Genomic DNA, 16609 nt, shown 5'->3' on the forward strand with positions numbered 1-16609 from the left:
TATTTTTAAGTTTATTTTCGTAAAATTCCAAAAATTTAATAACAGGGTCAATGCTTTTTAAATCCTCAAGAGTTTCTGTACACTCTTATCCGTATAAATTTACAATGATATACACTTAATATTTAATAATTGTGTACGACTAATTCCATAATAATTACTATCATTAATTCGTTTATATAATTTTTGGTCATATTAATATGTATAAATATATTTACATAATTATAGATAACTACTCTACTAACATTTTAAAACAGTTAATTATAATAATAATATATTGACAACTATAACTTAATAACTCAATCCAACTGAAATATCAATGCTAATAATTTTTATGTACTTTCTTTTTTAAAGTTTTTCTTACAGAATATTGTGCTTTCGTATTATATATACACAGTGTGTACTACAATCCATACAATAACAAATACTATTCCATTAATTGTATTTTTATATCTATTTTTTTATAATTATTTTTTTCTACCTATTTTTTTTTTTTTTGTGTGTATTTAATAAAAATGAAAAAATTGTCTCATAATGTCGTCAGGCATTTTTTTAATTATATCTTGTTACTTTAAGATTAACTTTAAGATATATTTTTAAGTTAAAATGTATTATACCTATGTATATTGTGTGTTTTCAATTTGAAACTTTTTGCTTTTTCATTTCTCATGTTTCACTTAACTATTAATTTATTTTATCACTTGAACTACAACTTTTATAAAATATTTAGCATCATATATATTATTAAAACATCTCTAACCTGTGAGTATAACAGTGCTAGAAAACACTTTAAATTACTTATATTTTAAGCCTTTATAAATATTGTCTAATTGATTCTTATTAAACATAACACTATTTTAAAACTTAGAAAATGAAGTCTTATACTCAAAAAAAAAACTGGATATAGGAAAATTTGTATAGGTAAACAATTAGCGACAAATATTATAATATTTCAAATATATTTTTATACGCCTACAAATTGTTCTTTATCTATATTATAAAATAAACAGATAACAACTAATCATAACCCATCAAAAAAGCTTCCGCATATGCTAGATCAAAATCAACTCTTCTTCCTTTGATCCTTCTCCCAATGGGTTCTAAATCTGCATAACATCGATCAAATACATTTTCAACGGCTTCTTTTGCTTGTTCGAAAGTAACATCTCTAACAGCCAACACAGAGACAGTGGCTTTATGTTTTACACAGTCCTGAACAAAAATAATAATATACTCATTACATAAAATAAATAGTTTAACATTTTAATGTACAACCAAAATAAATCAACTTTTTTGGATTTGGATTATTATAATATTAATGCACAAATATGAATTATTATTAATTTATAATAGACCATAAAATTACATTAGTTTTTCGTAAAATGTAGATTTAAAAAAAATTAAACATTTATACAGGTTTTGAATGTTAAGACATACCTTTTGAGTATAAAACATATTATTTTACCATATTAACATATTTTATTTTAAAACTTTCATAATTTATTTTAATTAAAAATAGTTAAAAAACCAAACTTTTACTTTAAATGTTATGATTTTTATGATTTTTAAGCATTTAACAGATATTCTTTAATGTCCTACAGATATTATTATATTTAGTAAGTTTAAAGAATTGCACAAATCTTGATTGGAACGAAGAGTTGTTTTGGAGTTAGGGGACCTAGGTGGCTAAAGTACAAGATTTCCCATAACCAACTATCATCTTGAAATGTGATAATCAAGCCAACGTCTAACAACATTATTAATATACTATTAAAATTTGATTAAAGCATGGAAATTGTGTTTTACTAACATAACTAATATTTTAATGAAATTAAAAAATTAATATAATTAGATAACATTGACTTTCATTAATTTTTTTTTCAAATTTATCTAATAATGTTATGTACAAAAAATCTTAAAAATTAAAAAAAAAATTAAATGCATAAAAATATTTTAATTAACCTAACCTTTATGATAAGATTTAAATGCCAAAAAATCATACAACATATTATAGGTATAGGTAAAAAACCTATTTAAATATGAAAAACTTTATGAAACATTAGATTTATAAAATAAATTACATTAGTAAAGTAAATTACAATAAGTTATACATAAGAAAAAATTAAAAATATTTTTTTAAAATTTATTAATAATTAGTATCGTTTTAAAATTACTTTTTGAATGATTTCAATTTTTTTAAGGCCATTAAATTTACATATTAATTTATGAATGGGTATCATATAATATCCTATAAAAACTGAATTTTTTTATCAGTTTTAATTAATTATAAATTAGTGGTGATCAAAAAGTCTTACTTGATGTTTTTTTTTAAAATTAAACAGTGATGAATGTCCTTCAAGCATAGAAGAGACAAGTCCACAATGAGTTAAGTTTGCAGCTCGAATTTCAGTACAAGCTAAATGCTCAATGTTCCTGAAGTCCAATTTACGAGTACAATTGTCAAACATATGTATAAGTTCATGTGTAAGCACTCCTTGTATAGTACCTTTTGATACAGCTGTATTTTGACATATTACAACCTAATTATACCAAAAACAAAAATAAAAATCCCATTTAAGATTTTAACACTAAAAAAACATTACTTGATTCATAATAGGATCATAACCACCATGGACGCTGGTATCACAAAATTCACATGCAATATGACGGAATGGGTTGACTTCACTAAAAAAATATCAAAAAGGTTTGATGCAAATTACGATTATTTTATTCATCATGTAACAAATAATTTATAATAATTATATTACAATATTAAAATTTTAAAAAATATAAAAATCAATGAATTTAAGTACCCACATTAATTTTGGATACTTTGCAATATTAATCAATAAAATAATTTTTTGTTAAAAAATGACAAATGATAAAATGTCATACTATAAATAAATTTACTAAAGTTGTATTATATAGAAAATTAATGTTGAAGATTTAAGAACCCATAGAATGTTTGTCACTATAAGTCAATGTTAATTTATATTAATAAAAATTAAAACTTACCAACCATTTCTTTTTAAAGCACCCAACATGATTTTAACTAAAGGACCTATTAAATATAAATCATAAATAAAGAATACAATTTATAATTCGATTTAATAAAAATAATATATTATATATAAGTTATACTTTTATTTAAACAGTATGCTACTTTATTTTCACATTTCATTCTTTCCACATTTTCATTTCCTCGTCCTTGAAATAAAATGTTTTTTATAGTTGGTTTAAATGTACCTCTTCTCTCAGGAAATAAATCAAATCCCCATCCATCATAGTCATCAGACTTTGATGGTGTTTCGCCAGAATTTTGATTTTCTATATTTTCATCAGCCATTAAGTAAACGTTTTTTCCCCAAATAAAATATATGCTTTAAAAAAAATGAAAAGAACATATTACTCACAGCTCATAAAACATTTAATTTGTGCAACAAACTTACTATAGATAAAATAAAATACACAAAGAATCTATATTAAAACAATAATTAAAAAATTTGACAAAATGAATATAATATTGAAAATTAATTTTAATTTCACAAAACACATGAGAATTGATAATATTCTTATCGTTGTAAAAATAATATCTGATAAGAAAAAGGAGTTTTAATATTTTTTTATCATTTTACCGACTGTATTCTTCAATAACAGAATGCATAAGCAAGGCCGTCTTAGGCTTTGCAGGGGTGGCTACAGAGCCTTGGTTAGGGGGGGCTAAGTTATAATTTTACCAAATCTTAAAACAAAAAGAAAATGACAATTTAGTCCGTACAAAAATGTATGCTACGCAATTCATGTTGTGAATATTATAAAATAATATCATAGTATCATACCATAGTAAATTTTATATTAATATAGTTTATTTATAGCCTTATTGGTTGTTCATAATATAGGTAGACAGCAAGTACATCGTATACACTGTCATACCTCTATGGCTTTATCTACATAGTTGTAAGTGTCATATAATAGTCCATATTATAATATGTATTTTTATTAACAATATACATTTTTTTATAAAAACGGTACGGGCTTGGGGGCACGGACCCTAGGGTTCCCCTGGAGCCGCCCCTGGACACCTGAAGCATAGGGGTCTTTAAGAAAACCAAAAAAACGTGAGTAAAAACATCAAAAGCTTATTTTGAATGAATACTTTTGTGTAGCTGGAAGATATGTTATTAATTTTATAGAATAATCTTTTTAAATAATGGGATGAAAAATAATATATACCTAATACAATTACACACAATTGTGCATTCATTATTTTTTTTACATTAACATTTTAACTATGCTATTTATCTATAATTTTTTTTCTACAATTAAGAATTATTTTTTTTATAAGCAGTAGTATAAATATGTTATAGATTAAAATTCAAAGTCGTAATTTCTGTTATTCGGAACCTCCAGCCAGATGGGAGCCCTGGGCATGTGTCCATATGATAAAGATGGAACTGTGCATAAGTATAAATAAACTTTACATTTTTATAATTTAAGGCAAATTATTTTTACAGAATTTTCAATTTGGCTTGATTATTAAGACATGTAAATCCATAACGTTTGTACCAGTATGTCCAATTTTAAATAGATCTTCACCCTCATTGTATAATGAATAAAATCCATAACTGTCATTATTCTCAATAAACTGTGAAGGGTTCAAGCCTTGGAACCGAGCAGTATCCACAAGTCCTGGATAAGCAAATGCACCACAAGCATCTGTTGGTCCATCAATGCCATCTGTACCACCACTGAAGAATAAAATATCAAATTGTTTCAAAAAGGCACTATGTCGTTCTATATTTACAGATATTCTCAATGCTAATTCTTGATTTCTTCCTCCCAAACCAATACCTTGAACCTTGACCGTAGGCTCACCACCACTTAATATACATAGGCCACTTTTATTTGATGATGCTTCGATAACTTTACGAGTCAACATATCAATATCTATTTCTTTATCCACTTTGCTGATATTTAATATCAATTCATTTTTTAATGCCTCGTTAATATTTTTAGGATCCAAATACACATGACAGACAAATATTATAAGATTAGAATAAAACTTTGATACCAGAGCTACTTTTCCTTGAAGAGATTTTGTTAATAATACAGATGTATAGTCTTTTTGGGTATACTCTATGCCTGTTTGTAAAGCAACTGAATTGTTGCCTATGACATAGTTATGGACTCTTTCAACATTAAGACAGTTAAAAGGTTTATTTTGTTCAAGAGCATTTAATACAGTCGATGGTATTTTATCCAATAAATTAAAATGCTTGATGATCTCAATTGGTAGATCATGTGAGTCGTTGTTAGGTATTGTAGGTCCACTGGCGATTGCACTTAAAGGGTCACCAACAATATCCGATAGAATTAGAGAAATTACAGTTGATTTTTTAACCAAATTGATTAATTTCCCTCCTTTTACATGAGATAGTGCTTTTCTCACAGTGTTCAACTGTTCAATAGTAGCACTATGCGATGACAACAATTTGGTCGTTATAATTTTGTCAGAAAGAGGGACAGTTGGCGAACACAGCAAAGCTGAACCTCCTCCAGATATTAATACAATCAATATATCATCATCCTCCATACTCTTTATTGTATTTATAATGCAATTTGTGTTTTCCACTGAATGTTGATCGGGTATGTTATTATGAGCAGCTTCCATAATACATACTTGCGAATGGTTTATATGTCGTCGGGTACCAAACGGAACACTTACTACAGCCTTCTTCAGGGTGCCATTCAATACTTTTTCGACTTCTAATGCCATTTCCAAAACCGCTTTTCCAAAACCAACAACATAAATGTTTTTTGGTACAAAAAACTTAGTGTCCTTTACATACAATGTTTTTGAATCAAATTTTAATGTATTTTTAATAATATTTCTAGGCAACACTGACTTTACACACTCTCTGAAAATATTTATCACATATTTCTTCATGCCAATAAGCCTTTTGTCAGAACGCTCGGTCGACACAATAAATTCACCAATGAAAACCATGGTACCTAATTAAAAACATAATAAGATTTACATAATATGTACATTGGTTTATTTTTGAAGTAAAAGTTTGTTGTTAACTTACAATATTCCCAAAGACAAAGAACGAGGAGTGCGTATGACTAGATTACAATTGACTGAAAAGAACATAGTATGTATATCATATGTTAGGTACAGATTATTGTTTTAATAGTTAATCTTAATTTAATAATCTTGTAGCACAGTATACACCAAACATATTGACATCATAATATCCAACTTACCGATTGTTCTTATCAACTATAATAACTATACCAAATAGCAAGTATTACTATTTATATCATTATTCAATTAACAATTTAAAACAGATAAGTTTTCGATTCTATTGCGACGAATCAAAAAAACGAATTTCACATTGGGAACAATAGCAAAATATCATTGTAAATTCTGAAGTCCTTTGGACTTAAGAATGTCAGTATAGACCATAAATTTATTATATCACGGTACAGACCTTATTTTATATACAGACATTTGTCAAACCGATTGTTTTCAATGTCTTAATTCTCAGTGCCTCGATTAACAGTTTTTGAAAATATATCAAAAAAATTTTAACTGATAACAGGCATCAACGGTAACAACACACAATACTGAAGTAACAAGTTATTCCAAAACTGTTAGGTAGGAATCAGAGCATATTTTAACATACTAAGTACGTAACACTAAAAAGTGCTAAGTGCCCCCCATCGATAATTGAATGCTACCCAATGACCCCCCACTGGGGTCACCCCCGATCGTGCACTAACCAACAAATTCACATAACGACCGTAGTGACAGGAGTTGATTTTCCCTGTATGTTTCTTTGCGGAAAAACACCACGTCTATAAACTATGTTACGAATAGATAATCATAGATTATCCATGATGGTTACAATGGTTGACAATTTTATTGAAGTGCCACCTAGTAAAAATTACTTAAAATATTTTTGTAATGGACCCTCTTAATTTAATGTAATAATATTATGGCCCTCGAAGGTTAGACATTTTTTCCAACAATATCATTAAAATATTAGTTAATTCTATACTAAAATTAAATAATTCTAAACAGTATATCTAAAGAACTTCAAAAGTTCTGGTGCACTATCAAAAATGAAATGCTTAATGATTTGTTTTTAATAAAATAAAATAGAATACAGTTAATCATCTCAAGTTTTCCAATACATTTGTGTACAAGGATTATTGTATGACCATCATTAGGTATAATTTTATTTGACGTTAGTGATAATTATGTAGGTCATCAGACATGTCAGTTTTAACTTTGACCCAAATTTGCGATTACAATACATATTGATTCTTTATTTAGTGCACATTTAATTTCCAGCAGTAAACTCAAGAGTGATAAGGAGCTATATTACTGCATAGTGTATGATGAATTTGTTAGGTTAACTAGTTCTGTAACAAGTATGTTTGAATTTCTTATTGTACCGAAGTTAAAATGAAATTGACAACACTATTTCACATAATAGATTTTACTGTTCACTATGCGTTTACATCATTCATTATAGTGTAAGACTCAATAGTTTAAAATTAAATTGTTATTTTTTTTATTTTTATATAACACATAAAAATATGGTTGGTAATAAACATTCAATTTATAATCAAATTTTGATTTTGTTAGTATTATTCAAATTTATTTTGCTACATAATACAAAAACATAATACTAGATTAAAAAAATAAAATAATAACATTTATGTGCGTTGATAATGTATTAACTTTTAGAAAAATACAACCCATTAGGTAGTTTACATTTTAAAACATATTAGGATGGGATTAAATAATGGTTAAAAATATAATATTTTATAAAATAAAGTTAAAACAATGTATAATTTTAAAGTAAAATTAAAATATTATAATACTTTATGCACTATTAATAAAAGTAAATAAATAGAAAATAAAATTAATAAGCATATTAATTAATGTTAAAAAAATTGAATGAAAACAATAAAAATATTTTGGGATTTTTAGCATTTTTGATAATCATGCTAAAGTAAAAAATTTATGTAATTAAAAAAAAAAATGTATTAATATCTATAAAAATAGATCATTTTTAAAATATTTAAGAATTATAATTATTTTAAAAACAAATACAAGAATTTAGGATCATGACATCAAATTATTCCTGTTTTATTTCAATTTAATGCTTAATTGATTACTAATTCATAAATTATAAATTATAGGAGGATTTATTAGAAAAAAAAAATATATATATATATAGAAAACACAGCATAGATAAAAATTCTATCAAAACTTATATCTACTACTTAAATAATTCTGTATACACATTTAAAACAAAAGACATTTTGTCTAATAATTTAATTTCATTGAAATCCTCCTACATTTAAAACATAAAAATAATTCCAAAAGAAGACATAGTAATAGTACAAATAATAAATTTGAAAATTAGATTTAACAGGTACATAAAATGTAAATTTATAATTAATCATAATTCATTAACATCTGATTTACATTTTGCTTATATCTGTTTAAATATATTTATTATTTTTAGTATAAATATATTTATTTTTATTAGCAAATTATAAGAGATAATTAATAATTCAATTAATATAATCATAAAGTACTATATAAGATTCATAGGCCTAAAAATAAATTAAGTATGCTACATTATGTTTCATTTTCTATCCAGTTTTCCTATAAGCTCATCACAAAGATTAGTTAACTCTGCATTTTCAACATCTTTCCTCTCCAAAGATTCTTGTAATGATCTTACTTTAACCTCCAGCCGCTTAATCATTATCCTCATTTTTGAAGTTTCTGCTTCAAAAGACTTTTCTTTGTCATTTATTTCCTCGGTAGCTCTAAAATAGTACAATAATAACAATTATTATTTTAATAACTTCAAAATAAAATAAATTACTTATTCATTTGTTCAGTAGCATGTAATTTCAATCTCATATATTTGTCTTCATATTTTTTAAGAGATTCTTCAAATTCCCTAATACAATTTTTATACTTGATTTCATTTTCTTTCATTGCCTCTATAACTTGCTTTGATGAGTTATATTTTCTATTAAATAATAATAATAATAATAATTAAGTACATAATTTCCATATAACTTTAACTGTCTAATTAAGAACATTTTGTATTTAAAATTTGTATTAAATTTTTATTATAGTTTGAAGAAAATTTTTTTTATTCATTTGAGTATTTCAACCAATCTTAATTACAATTCCACATTTTCCAGGTTGATAAAAATAAATATTCAAATTTATATTTTTTACAAATAATCATTAGTTCAAGGTTAGTATTAGAAAACAACATAAAATATGTTTCAAGATGTAAGTATCAAAATCAATACAAATTTATCTTACTCATGAACATCATTGAATGCCATTTCTGAATTTTGTAGGTGACGTTCCATTTTTGCTCTTTCATCTTCAATGTATTCAATTCGTGCTTCATATTCTTTGTGTACATCTTCTTTTTTTGCAACCATATCAGAAATAGTTTTTTCATACTCACCAATAACAGTACTGGATTTAAAAAATGAATAACATTAGGTTCTATTATTATTATGATTAATACATTTTTAATACATAAAACAATTGTATAATAAAATTATATATACCTTAACTGATCTTTGCTTTTTGTTACTGATATCAATGAATTTGTCAAATTTTTATTTTTTTCTTTTTCTGCCATTGCATCATTTCTTAGGTTCTTATTCTCACATTCTAGCTTTTCTATTTTTTCCTATTTATAAAAATTACAATTAAATTAGATCTGTATAATGATGTGCATTCTTCAACCATGTGACAAACATCTTAACAACAACTAAGTTATAAATCAATAAATAACGATTCTTTCGACATGCGCATAAATAACATAATTTAAAAAATAAAGGCCTAAACCAGTGATACACTATTGAATACATCCCAAGTAGGTCAACCCTTAAAAGACTAATTCAAGGACCATCCTTCTAAACATCCTTATTCAACATAAGCCTTTTATTCTCACTCTCGGTTACAAGTCATCAGCAAATATTTCATCTCACTTTTACAATTTGCGTTTTCTGAATAAGAATAAAAATGTATCCAGCATCAGCTAATTCAATTCTGTATCTGATTTACTTAATTTCAATTCCATACTATTCTTGCTGCAATAATAAGTGTCTGGCTCATCGACACTCAAAGATTGGCGATGAACTAAGTAGTATTTCATTTAACTTCTATGACTGAAATACACAGATCATTGCTCAAATTTTTGAAATACTGAATGTTCTCTCTTAAACAAGGATGGTAATCAAGAGTAATAGTTATTCAATCCAATCTCTATTATTATTTTTTCCATATTTAATTTCACTTTTTTTCTTTTGGCTTATTACATTTGTAATGATGAATTAATGGCATAGAAATTACATAAAATAAATCTTTCAAATAAAAAAGTATTTCATATATATATATAACTATAGGTACTAAATATATTCATTTACATGTTATCACGACCAACTGCAGCGTCAGTACAACTAGTTGTAGGCAACATTTTGCGCGGAGAAGTATCTAAGTTAGTTATATTATTATCCTATGAAAAATATCATAGTCACCAAAATACAAAATTAAAAATCACTAATAATTTAAATCAACTTACCCTTTTTAGGTACATTTTCTTTTCTCAACGCTAATATATTGCCTTTATTTTTTTTTCTTTTACTTAAATATGGCCTGAACTTTTTACCAAGATAATTTTTTTTTATTCATTTTTAATTTGAAATACAGTATTAAAAATTAAGATGAAGTATATGCTATTCCTAAAAGCAACTGAAAATTACAACATTTCCGTATACTCAGGGCAACGATCATAAAATAAAACAAAATAATGTTTATGCTCATCGTATAATCCGTAATCTACCAACATATTTAGTATTTTTGTCAATAATTTATCGTCATTCGTAGAAATACTGATAACGAAAACGATAAGTGTAGTGGTCGCCGCCCACCGGTCGGCTAAATATATTACGCACGCGGCACGCCGCACGCACGCACATGCACATGTCACTTTAAGCTATTAAATTAAAATATTCAAAACCAATTTATGAACGTAAAATAGCTGTCGCACTGACAAAAATTAAGGTACTTCTATTGGTTCGATTTAAAAAATGTAAAGATGTTTGAGTTGGTAAACAAGTTTACTTTGCATCGGTCGGAGCACTTTTTCAATTTTAACAAATGCTTGACGAGAATAAATATTTTACATTTTAAAAAATTTGTACATTTTTAATATTGAATATATTAAAAAATATCTAAAATATAAAAAATATGCTCCGACCGATGCAAAGTAGACTTATTGACCAATTCAAACATCTTTACATTTTTTAAATCGAACCACTAGAAGTACTTTAATTTTTGTCAGTCACTAAGGTCGTTTTGATGAAAAATTAATAGGGTTTGCAGGGGCCTTAAAAGATATCTAAATACTTAACGGTCCATTTTTCATAAAAAGATAAATAACTACATACCTGATAAAATTTTTCTATGTCATTAGTCTTAGGACTGTTATCAAGTTTTTCATCTTTGGTAATGGATTGATTAATTTTAGAATCTGAAATCTAATCATATTAAATCTGTATTAGAGTAATGATAAAAAACACATTATTGAATACTAAATATTCTTAATAATTTGAGATTAAATCAATACATTTTTGAAATATATTACGTACATTCATAGATTTGTTAGATCCGCCGGATTGCGAAGAATTAGCTGATAATGTTTTGTCCATAATTTTTGTGTTTTCAAGAGCTTCTTTTCTGTGACAAATATAAGTCATATAACAAATAATTATTATTAATTAAATTTATAAATATACTGATATAAATAATATTAAAATATTCAATAAGATGAAATTGAAATCTCAAATATAATTATTTTTTATTAGAATACTAAAAAAATTATAATTGTTAAATATAAATATATTTTTAATTAAAAATTTTCTAAAACTCTACTTGATAATTTAAAATGAACTATTTACCAACATAATATACATGTAATATTTTATATTAAGTATGATCCCAATTTTCAAGACCATCTTATTAAATTAATAAATAGGTACTTTTAAACAATTTTTAAGGAAAATATTTTAAAAATTCCATGTAAATCTAACAGTGGAAAATATAAAAAATTATACTAAGGATAATTTATTAACAAATTCCTAAACCAAAATAAATCATTAACTCATGAATTAATTCATGTAATCTACTTTACAAAAAAAGAAATAGTGATTTAAATTTAACATTTATTAAATTGTTAATTAGATCAAAACTGAATATTAGGTTTTTGTACATATTTCAAATAACATAATACTCACCGAGAATTTGATTCCTGATTAGCTTTATTTACAATTGGATCGAATGCCACATATAAAGATTTTCTGGCAATTGTTAACCTTCTAAATTCTTCATCGTTCATTGATCTTACAGATTCAAGGGCCTCTAGATTATCAAAATTAAATCCAGCAGATGAAGTGAAACCTGTAAAAGTGAAACATGCAATATTTATATTAAATACATTATTGATAAATTAGATATTGCACAATATATATATATATATATATATATATATATATATACATATAAACATATTATTTCGAATAAGCTTGCATGTTATTTAATATAAATAATAAAATACTTTCATAAGTAAACTTAGTAAAATTAGTCCAACAATATTTTTATTATATTAATTATAAAAGAAAAATGTAGTATTATCAAACAATTTATATTTGAATAACAATACATATGCACAAATAATAACATTAAAAATTATTAGCTTAGTAAAAATACAGAATGGATAAAATATCACAAATTCTGTGGAATAAAATTAAAATATAATCTTTGAATTAAAATGTTTTTGTCATTTCTGAATGTATGGATTATTAATATATTATTCAATAATAAATAAACCTACATTAAATTATATCATCTAAATAATTAACAAACATATTTACCTTCAGCTATCACTGGTCCTGCTTCACTTGAGTTCTTACTTTCACTTTCATAAATATTTGACTGAAAATTAAAATAAACAATAATTTAAAATAAAACTATTTAATTAATATAATAGTCATAGGTAATATAAATTTAAATTATTTATAATATTTTATTCAGTGAAACTAACAACATAAATTATAATTAATATAAATTTATATTTATATAAATAAAATAAATAATAACTATCTAGTTATGACAGTTTTTAAAAAAAATAAGTTATAAATATAATTAATCATCTGATATATGTATTGATTCTAAAAAATATAGTTGAGATTATTGTATAACAGTATAATTGAATGTTTGGTTTTTTTTTTTTTTTTTTAAAATCAAAATATGTTCTACCAAATACTACCAACAATTTGTTTAATTTTTAGATTTAATGTTATATATGTGAGTTATATTATTATTAATTAGAGAATAGTTTATATAAATAAAAAAAACAAAGAATATAAATATATACAAAAATAAATTTTGTTTAAATAAAATATAATATTGTGCAAAAATTTAAATTAATTTGAACATTACAACTATTAATTAAATAAAAATAAATATATGTATAAATAAACACAGTATATATTATGTAAGTTATTATTAGGGAATATATTTATATGCAAATGCATACATGTAATGGGTTAATTTTTTTGAAATCTAATGAAAATTGTCCCTGATTTAGATCATTCTTATTAACATTAATTTTACTTTGCATATTTTGCATATTCCAACATTTTCACTCTGTTTTGCATATTTCATACATATTTGTAGTTTTTTAGTCTACATTTTTATTAATAACACATATATTTGTTTTACCTTATATTTACACATTTACAGCCACAAATTATAGATAAAATGAAGACCGGTCGTTATAGCTAAAAATAAAATAACATACTCGTATGCAACGTAAATATATACACAAATTATATTAATATAGATAAATTCATATGATTGAGTTGAACACTTGAACTTGACAGAATTACAGAAACCAATCAGTTAATGCATGCATTTGTGCGTATGTATTTACTTATAAAACTGTTGCAGTTTTAATGTCTAGGGTTTTTTTTTATTATTTGTTCGTAAGTTAAAAATGCCTCAAGTAAAAATACTAATTATTCGTTTACAAATATACGTAAATAAAAATAAAGATATTTTTAAAACCAATAGTTCAATTTTATATTATAATATTTGTGAAATTTTTACATAATTTAAAAAAAGTATATATTTTCGATTTAATAATTAAATAATAATATAATAATAATTATAATATTATAATTATTATAAGTGCATATTTTGTAGCATATTATAGCATTTTTGGAAGCATATTTTGAATATCTTTTGTGCATATAAATCTGTTCCCTAGTAATTATTAATTTCAAATTAAATAAGAATTTTATTTTAGGTATAAGCATTTATGATTAGTTAATTATAAACATTATTTTTTTTGCTTATATTCTGAGTGTACATTAATTTCCTGAATTAAAGATGCTGGACAAAGCTTAACCATAATATTAAGTAGTAACTACGAATAAACATTGTGCCATACCAGGACTAAAGAAAAGAAAATATAGATGGACGTCAGCCAATACTCTAGTACTTATTATTTATTATTTTATTAAAATGTAAAAACATATATTTTACCTGACATTTTGTTTCTGATTCTATACCATCCATCAGTGAATTTATTTGTTTAGGTGTTGAATTGTTTGAATTTAAATTAGAATTATTTGATATATTTTGGATATCTTCTGAAGATTTATTTGAGACAGATTGTACAGTTATATTATGTGAAGAATCCTCAAAATCAAAACTAACCAAATCCAAATTCACTGAAGCTAAACTTTCATGCATAGATTCAATGTTACCACCAGACTCATTTATGTCGTCATTACATAAAGTCGAAGAAAAGTCTAAACTGTCCAACTGTTGATTTTCGACAGAATCTCCAATAAATGACCTGTAAATGGAACTGTCATTTGAAGTTACAGGTCTACCGCTATCTGAATCAGCTGAATCTGGACGTTCTTTAAAATCAAATTCGTCTTCAATAAGAGCACTATCCGGTCTAATTCTTGTAGTTTGTGGAGTAGCTAAAGCTAAACTTTCTAACTTATGAGCGAGTTGAGAAACATCAAAATTATTTAAGGACACTTCATTTAAATATCCCTCTTGATTATTGTAAATATTGTGTGAAATATCTAAAATAAATAAAAGTTAATATAAATAATAATTAATTAAATAAACTGCAAATTATAATTATAACCATTTTTTACAACTGTCTTATCTTGAAATGAACTGTTTGATGATTCTGTCCCATTTGAGATATTAGGCTACAATAAATAAATAAAACAAATATTAAGTCTTACATTTTTTTAAATTAATAAAGCAAAATCACAAAATATAATATATTTATAACATATAATATTATTGAAATTATGATAAATGAAATACTGTTCCATCATTGTAAAATAATACAGCTATAATCATACCATGATATAAAATAATAATACACTATACAATTTAAGTAACAATTATTTTAATTAGAAAATAAATTTAAACTCAATTAACATAAATTTTAACTGGCAACTAACATTAAACACAAAAAAAAAAATGAATTTTTAATAAGAACTATAACTCATAATGTTCCCCATGGGTGATCAGAAGTAAAAGTGTATCAACCTACATAAACAAGTAGGTACAGTAACTACACCTATGCCACATCATTACTGCATGCCCACTCGAAGTGAACATTGTGTTAACATAATACAGAAGTTTGAAAATCTTGTGTACAATAGGGTCAACAAAAAATGAACACTTGTAGTATAGATGAGACGTAACAACAAACCATCAAGTTTAACCCAACACCATTCCGAATATAACATTATAACTATTATTATTATTATTATTGTGCTATGTGTATACATAAATATTTCTTTTTACAAGCTTTGCAATATTACAGCCGTAACATAATTTCTCCTTTACCTTACCTTACAACAGTGGGCTTGACATAATCCTAGGCCTATTTGGCATCGCAGCATTTAACAAAAACAACATATAATAGCAACAAACATTGTGTAAGCGAAATAAGCAACACGGTTTACCTGATTTTCCTGGTCAAGCATAATGTCATTCCTCGTCGTCGAAATCGTTTTGAAAACCTAGATGATCACAATATGAGTGTCAACGCAGTAAAGTGTAATATCGTACAACCGTGATAATACAAGGTGCTAACTGGAGCTGAGTACAAAGTAAGTTAACAAAAACGTTATCTACGTATCAGCAGAACCGTTAGGTAACACCGCGGTTCAGACGAAACGCACACTCTGGTTACCGAGGTTGTACCACTACTAATTGTTCCGTGATCGCCGTTCGTGCGTGGGCATATCGTACCGATGGGGGGAGTGAGGCTGGGTTAAAGTCAATGTTAAAATGGTCGTTATCGAACACGCAATGTTTGTCACAAAATATACCTATGATTTGTTTTTATTATTGTACAACATAATAAGTTATTCCGCAACCAATTATGGCACGAGTTGACAGCAATCGTATCTCGTACCGAAACAAACAACATATTGCCACAGT

At 25.1% G+C, this 16609-nt stretch overlaps 2 protein-coding genes across 5 annotated transcripts; both read right to left on the minus strand.

Moving 5' to 3' along the window:
* Positions 1-937: 937 nt before the first annotated feature.
* LOC112684325 (glycerate kinase) lies at positions 938-6590 on the minus strand. Of its 4 annotated transcripts, none has more exons than XM_025555798.1 (6): positions 6492-6571; positions 3139-3377; positions 3013-3058; positions 2601-2682; positions 2313-2537; positions 938-1209 (listed from the first exon to the last, which is right to left on the minus strand). In XM_025555798.1, exons 1-6 carry the CDS (start codon positions 6509-6511, stop codon positions 1015-1017), a joined length of 807 nt encoding a protein of 268 aa, XP_025411583.1. In that variant the 5' UTR covers positions 6512-6571; the 3' UTR covers positions 938-1014. The 4 variants fall into 4 exon arrangements, with proteins under 4 accessions (XP_025411583.1, XP_025411591.1, XP_025411576.1 ...); XM_025555806.1 differs by lacking the exon at positions 6492-6571 and adding an exon at positions 3447-3469; XM_025555791.1 differs by lacking the exons at positions 938-1209; positions 2313-2537; positions 2601-2682; positions 3013-3058; positions 3139-3377 and adding exons at positions 4459-6009; positions 6087-6138 and having other exon boundaries at positions 6492-6590.
* A 2005-nt stretch (positions 6591-8595) lies between these two features.
* Positions 8596-16248, minus strand: LOC112684317 (transforming acidic coiled-coil-containing protein 3-like). The gene is made up of 11 exons (XM_025555772.1): positions 16129-16248; positions 15291-15357; positions 14669-15225; positions 12994-13054; positions 12358-12520; positions 11713-11800; positions 11512-11601; positions 9625-9749; positions 9368-9529; positions 8913-9062; positions 8596-8853 (listed from the first exon to the last, which is right to left on the minus strand). The coding sequence occupies exons 1-11, from the start codon at positions 16147-16149 to the stop codon at positions 8667-8669; spliced, it is 1671 nt and encodes a 556-aa protein (XP_025411557.1). The 5' UTR covers positions 16150-16248; the 3' UTR covers positions 8596-8666.
* Between the last annotated feature and the right edge of the window lie 361 nt (positions 16249-16609).

This window comes from Sipha flava, unplaced genomic scaffold, assembly GCF_003268045.1.
Source record: "Sipha flava isolate LNK unplaced genomic scaffold, YSA_version1 104_pilon_pilon, whole genome shotgun sequence".
Taxonomy (NCBI): Eukaryota; Metazoa; Arthropoda; class Insecta; order Hemiptera; family Aphididae; genus Sipha; species Sipha flava.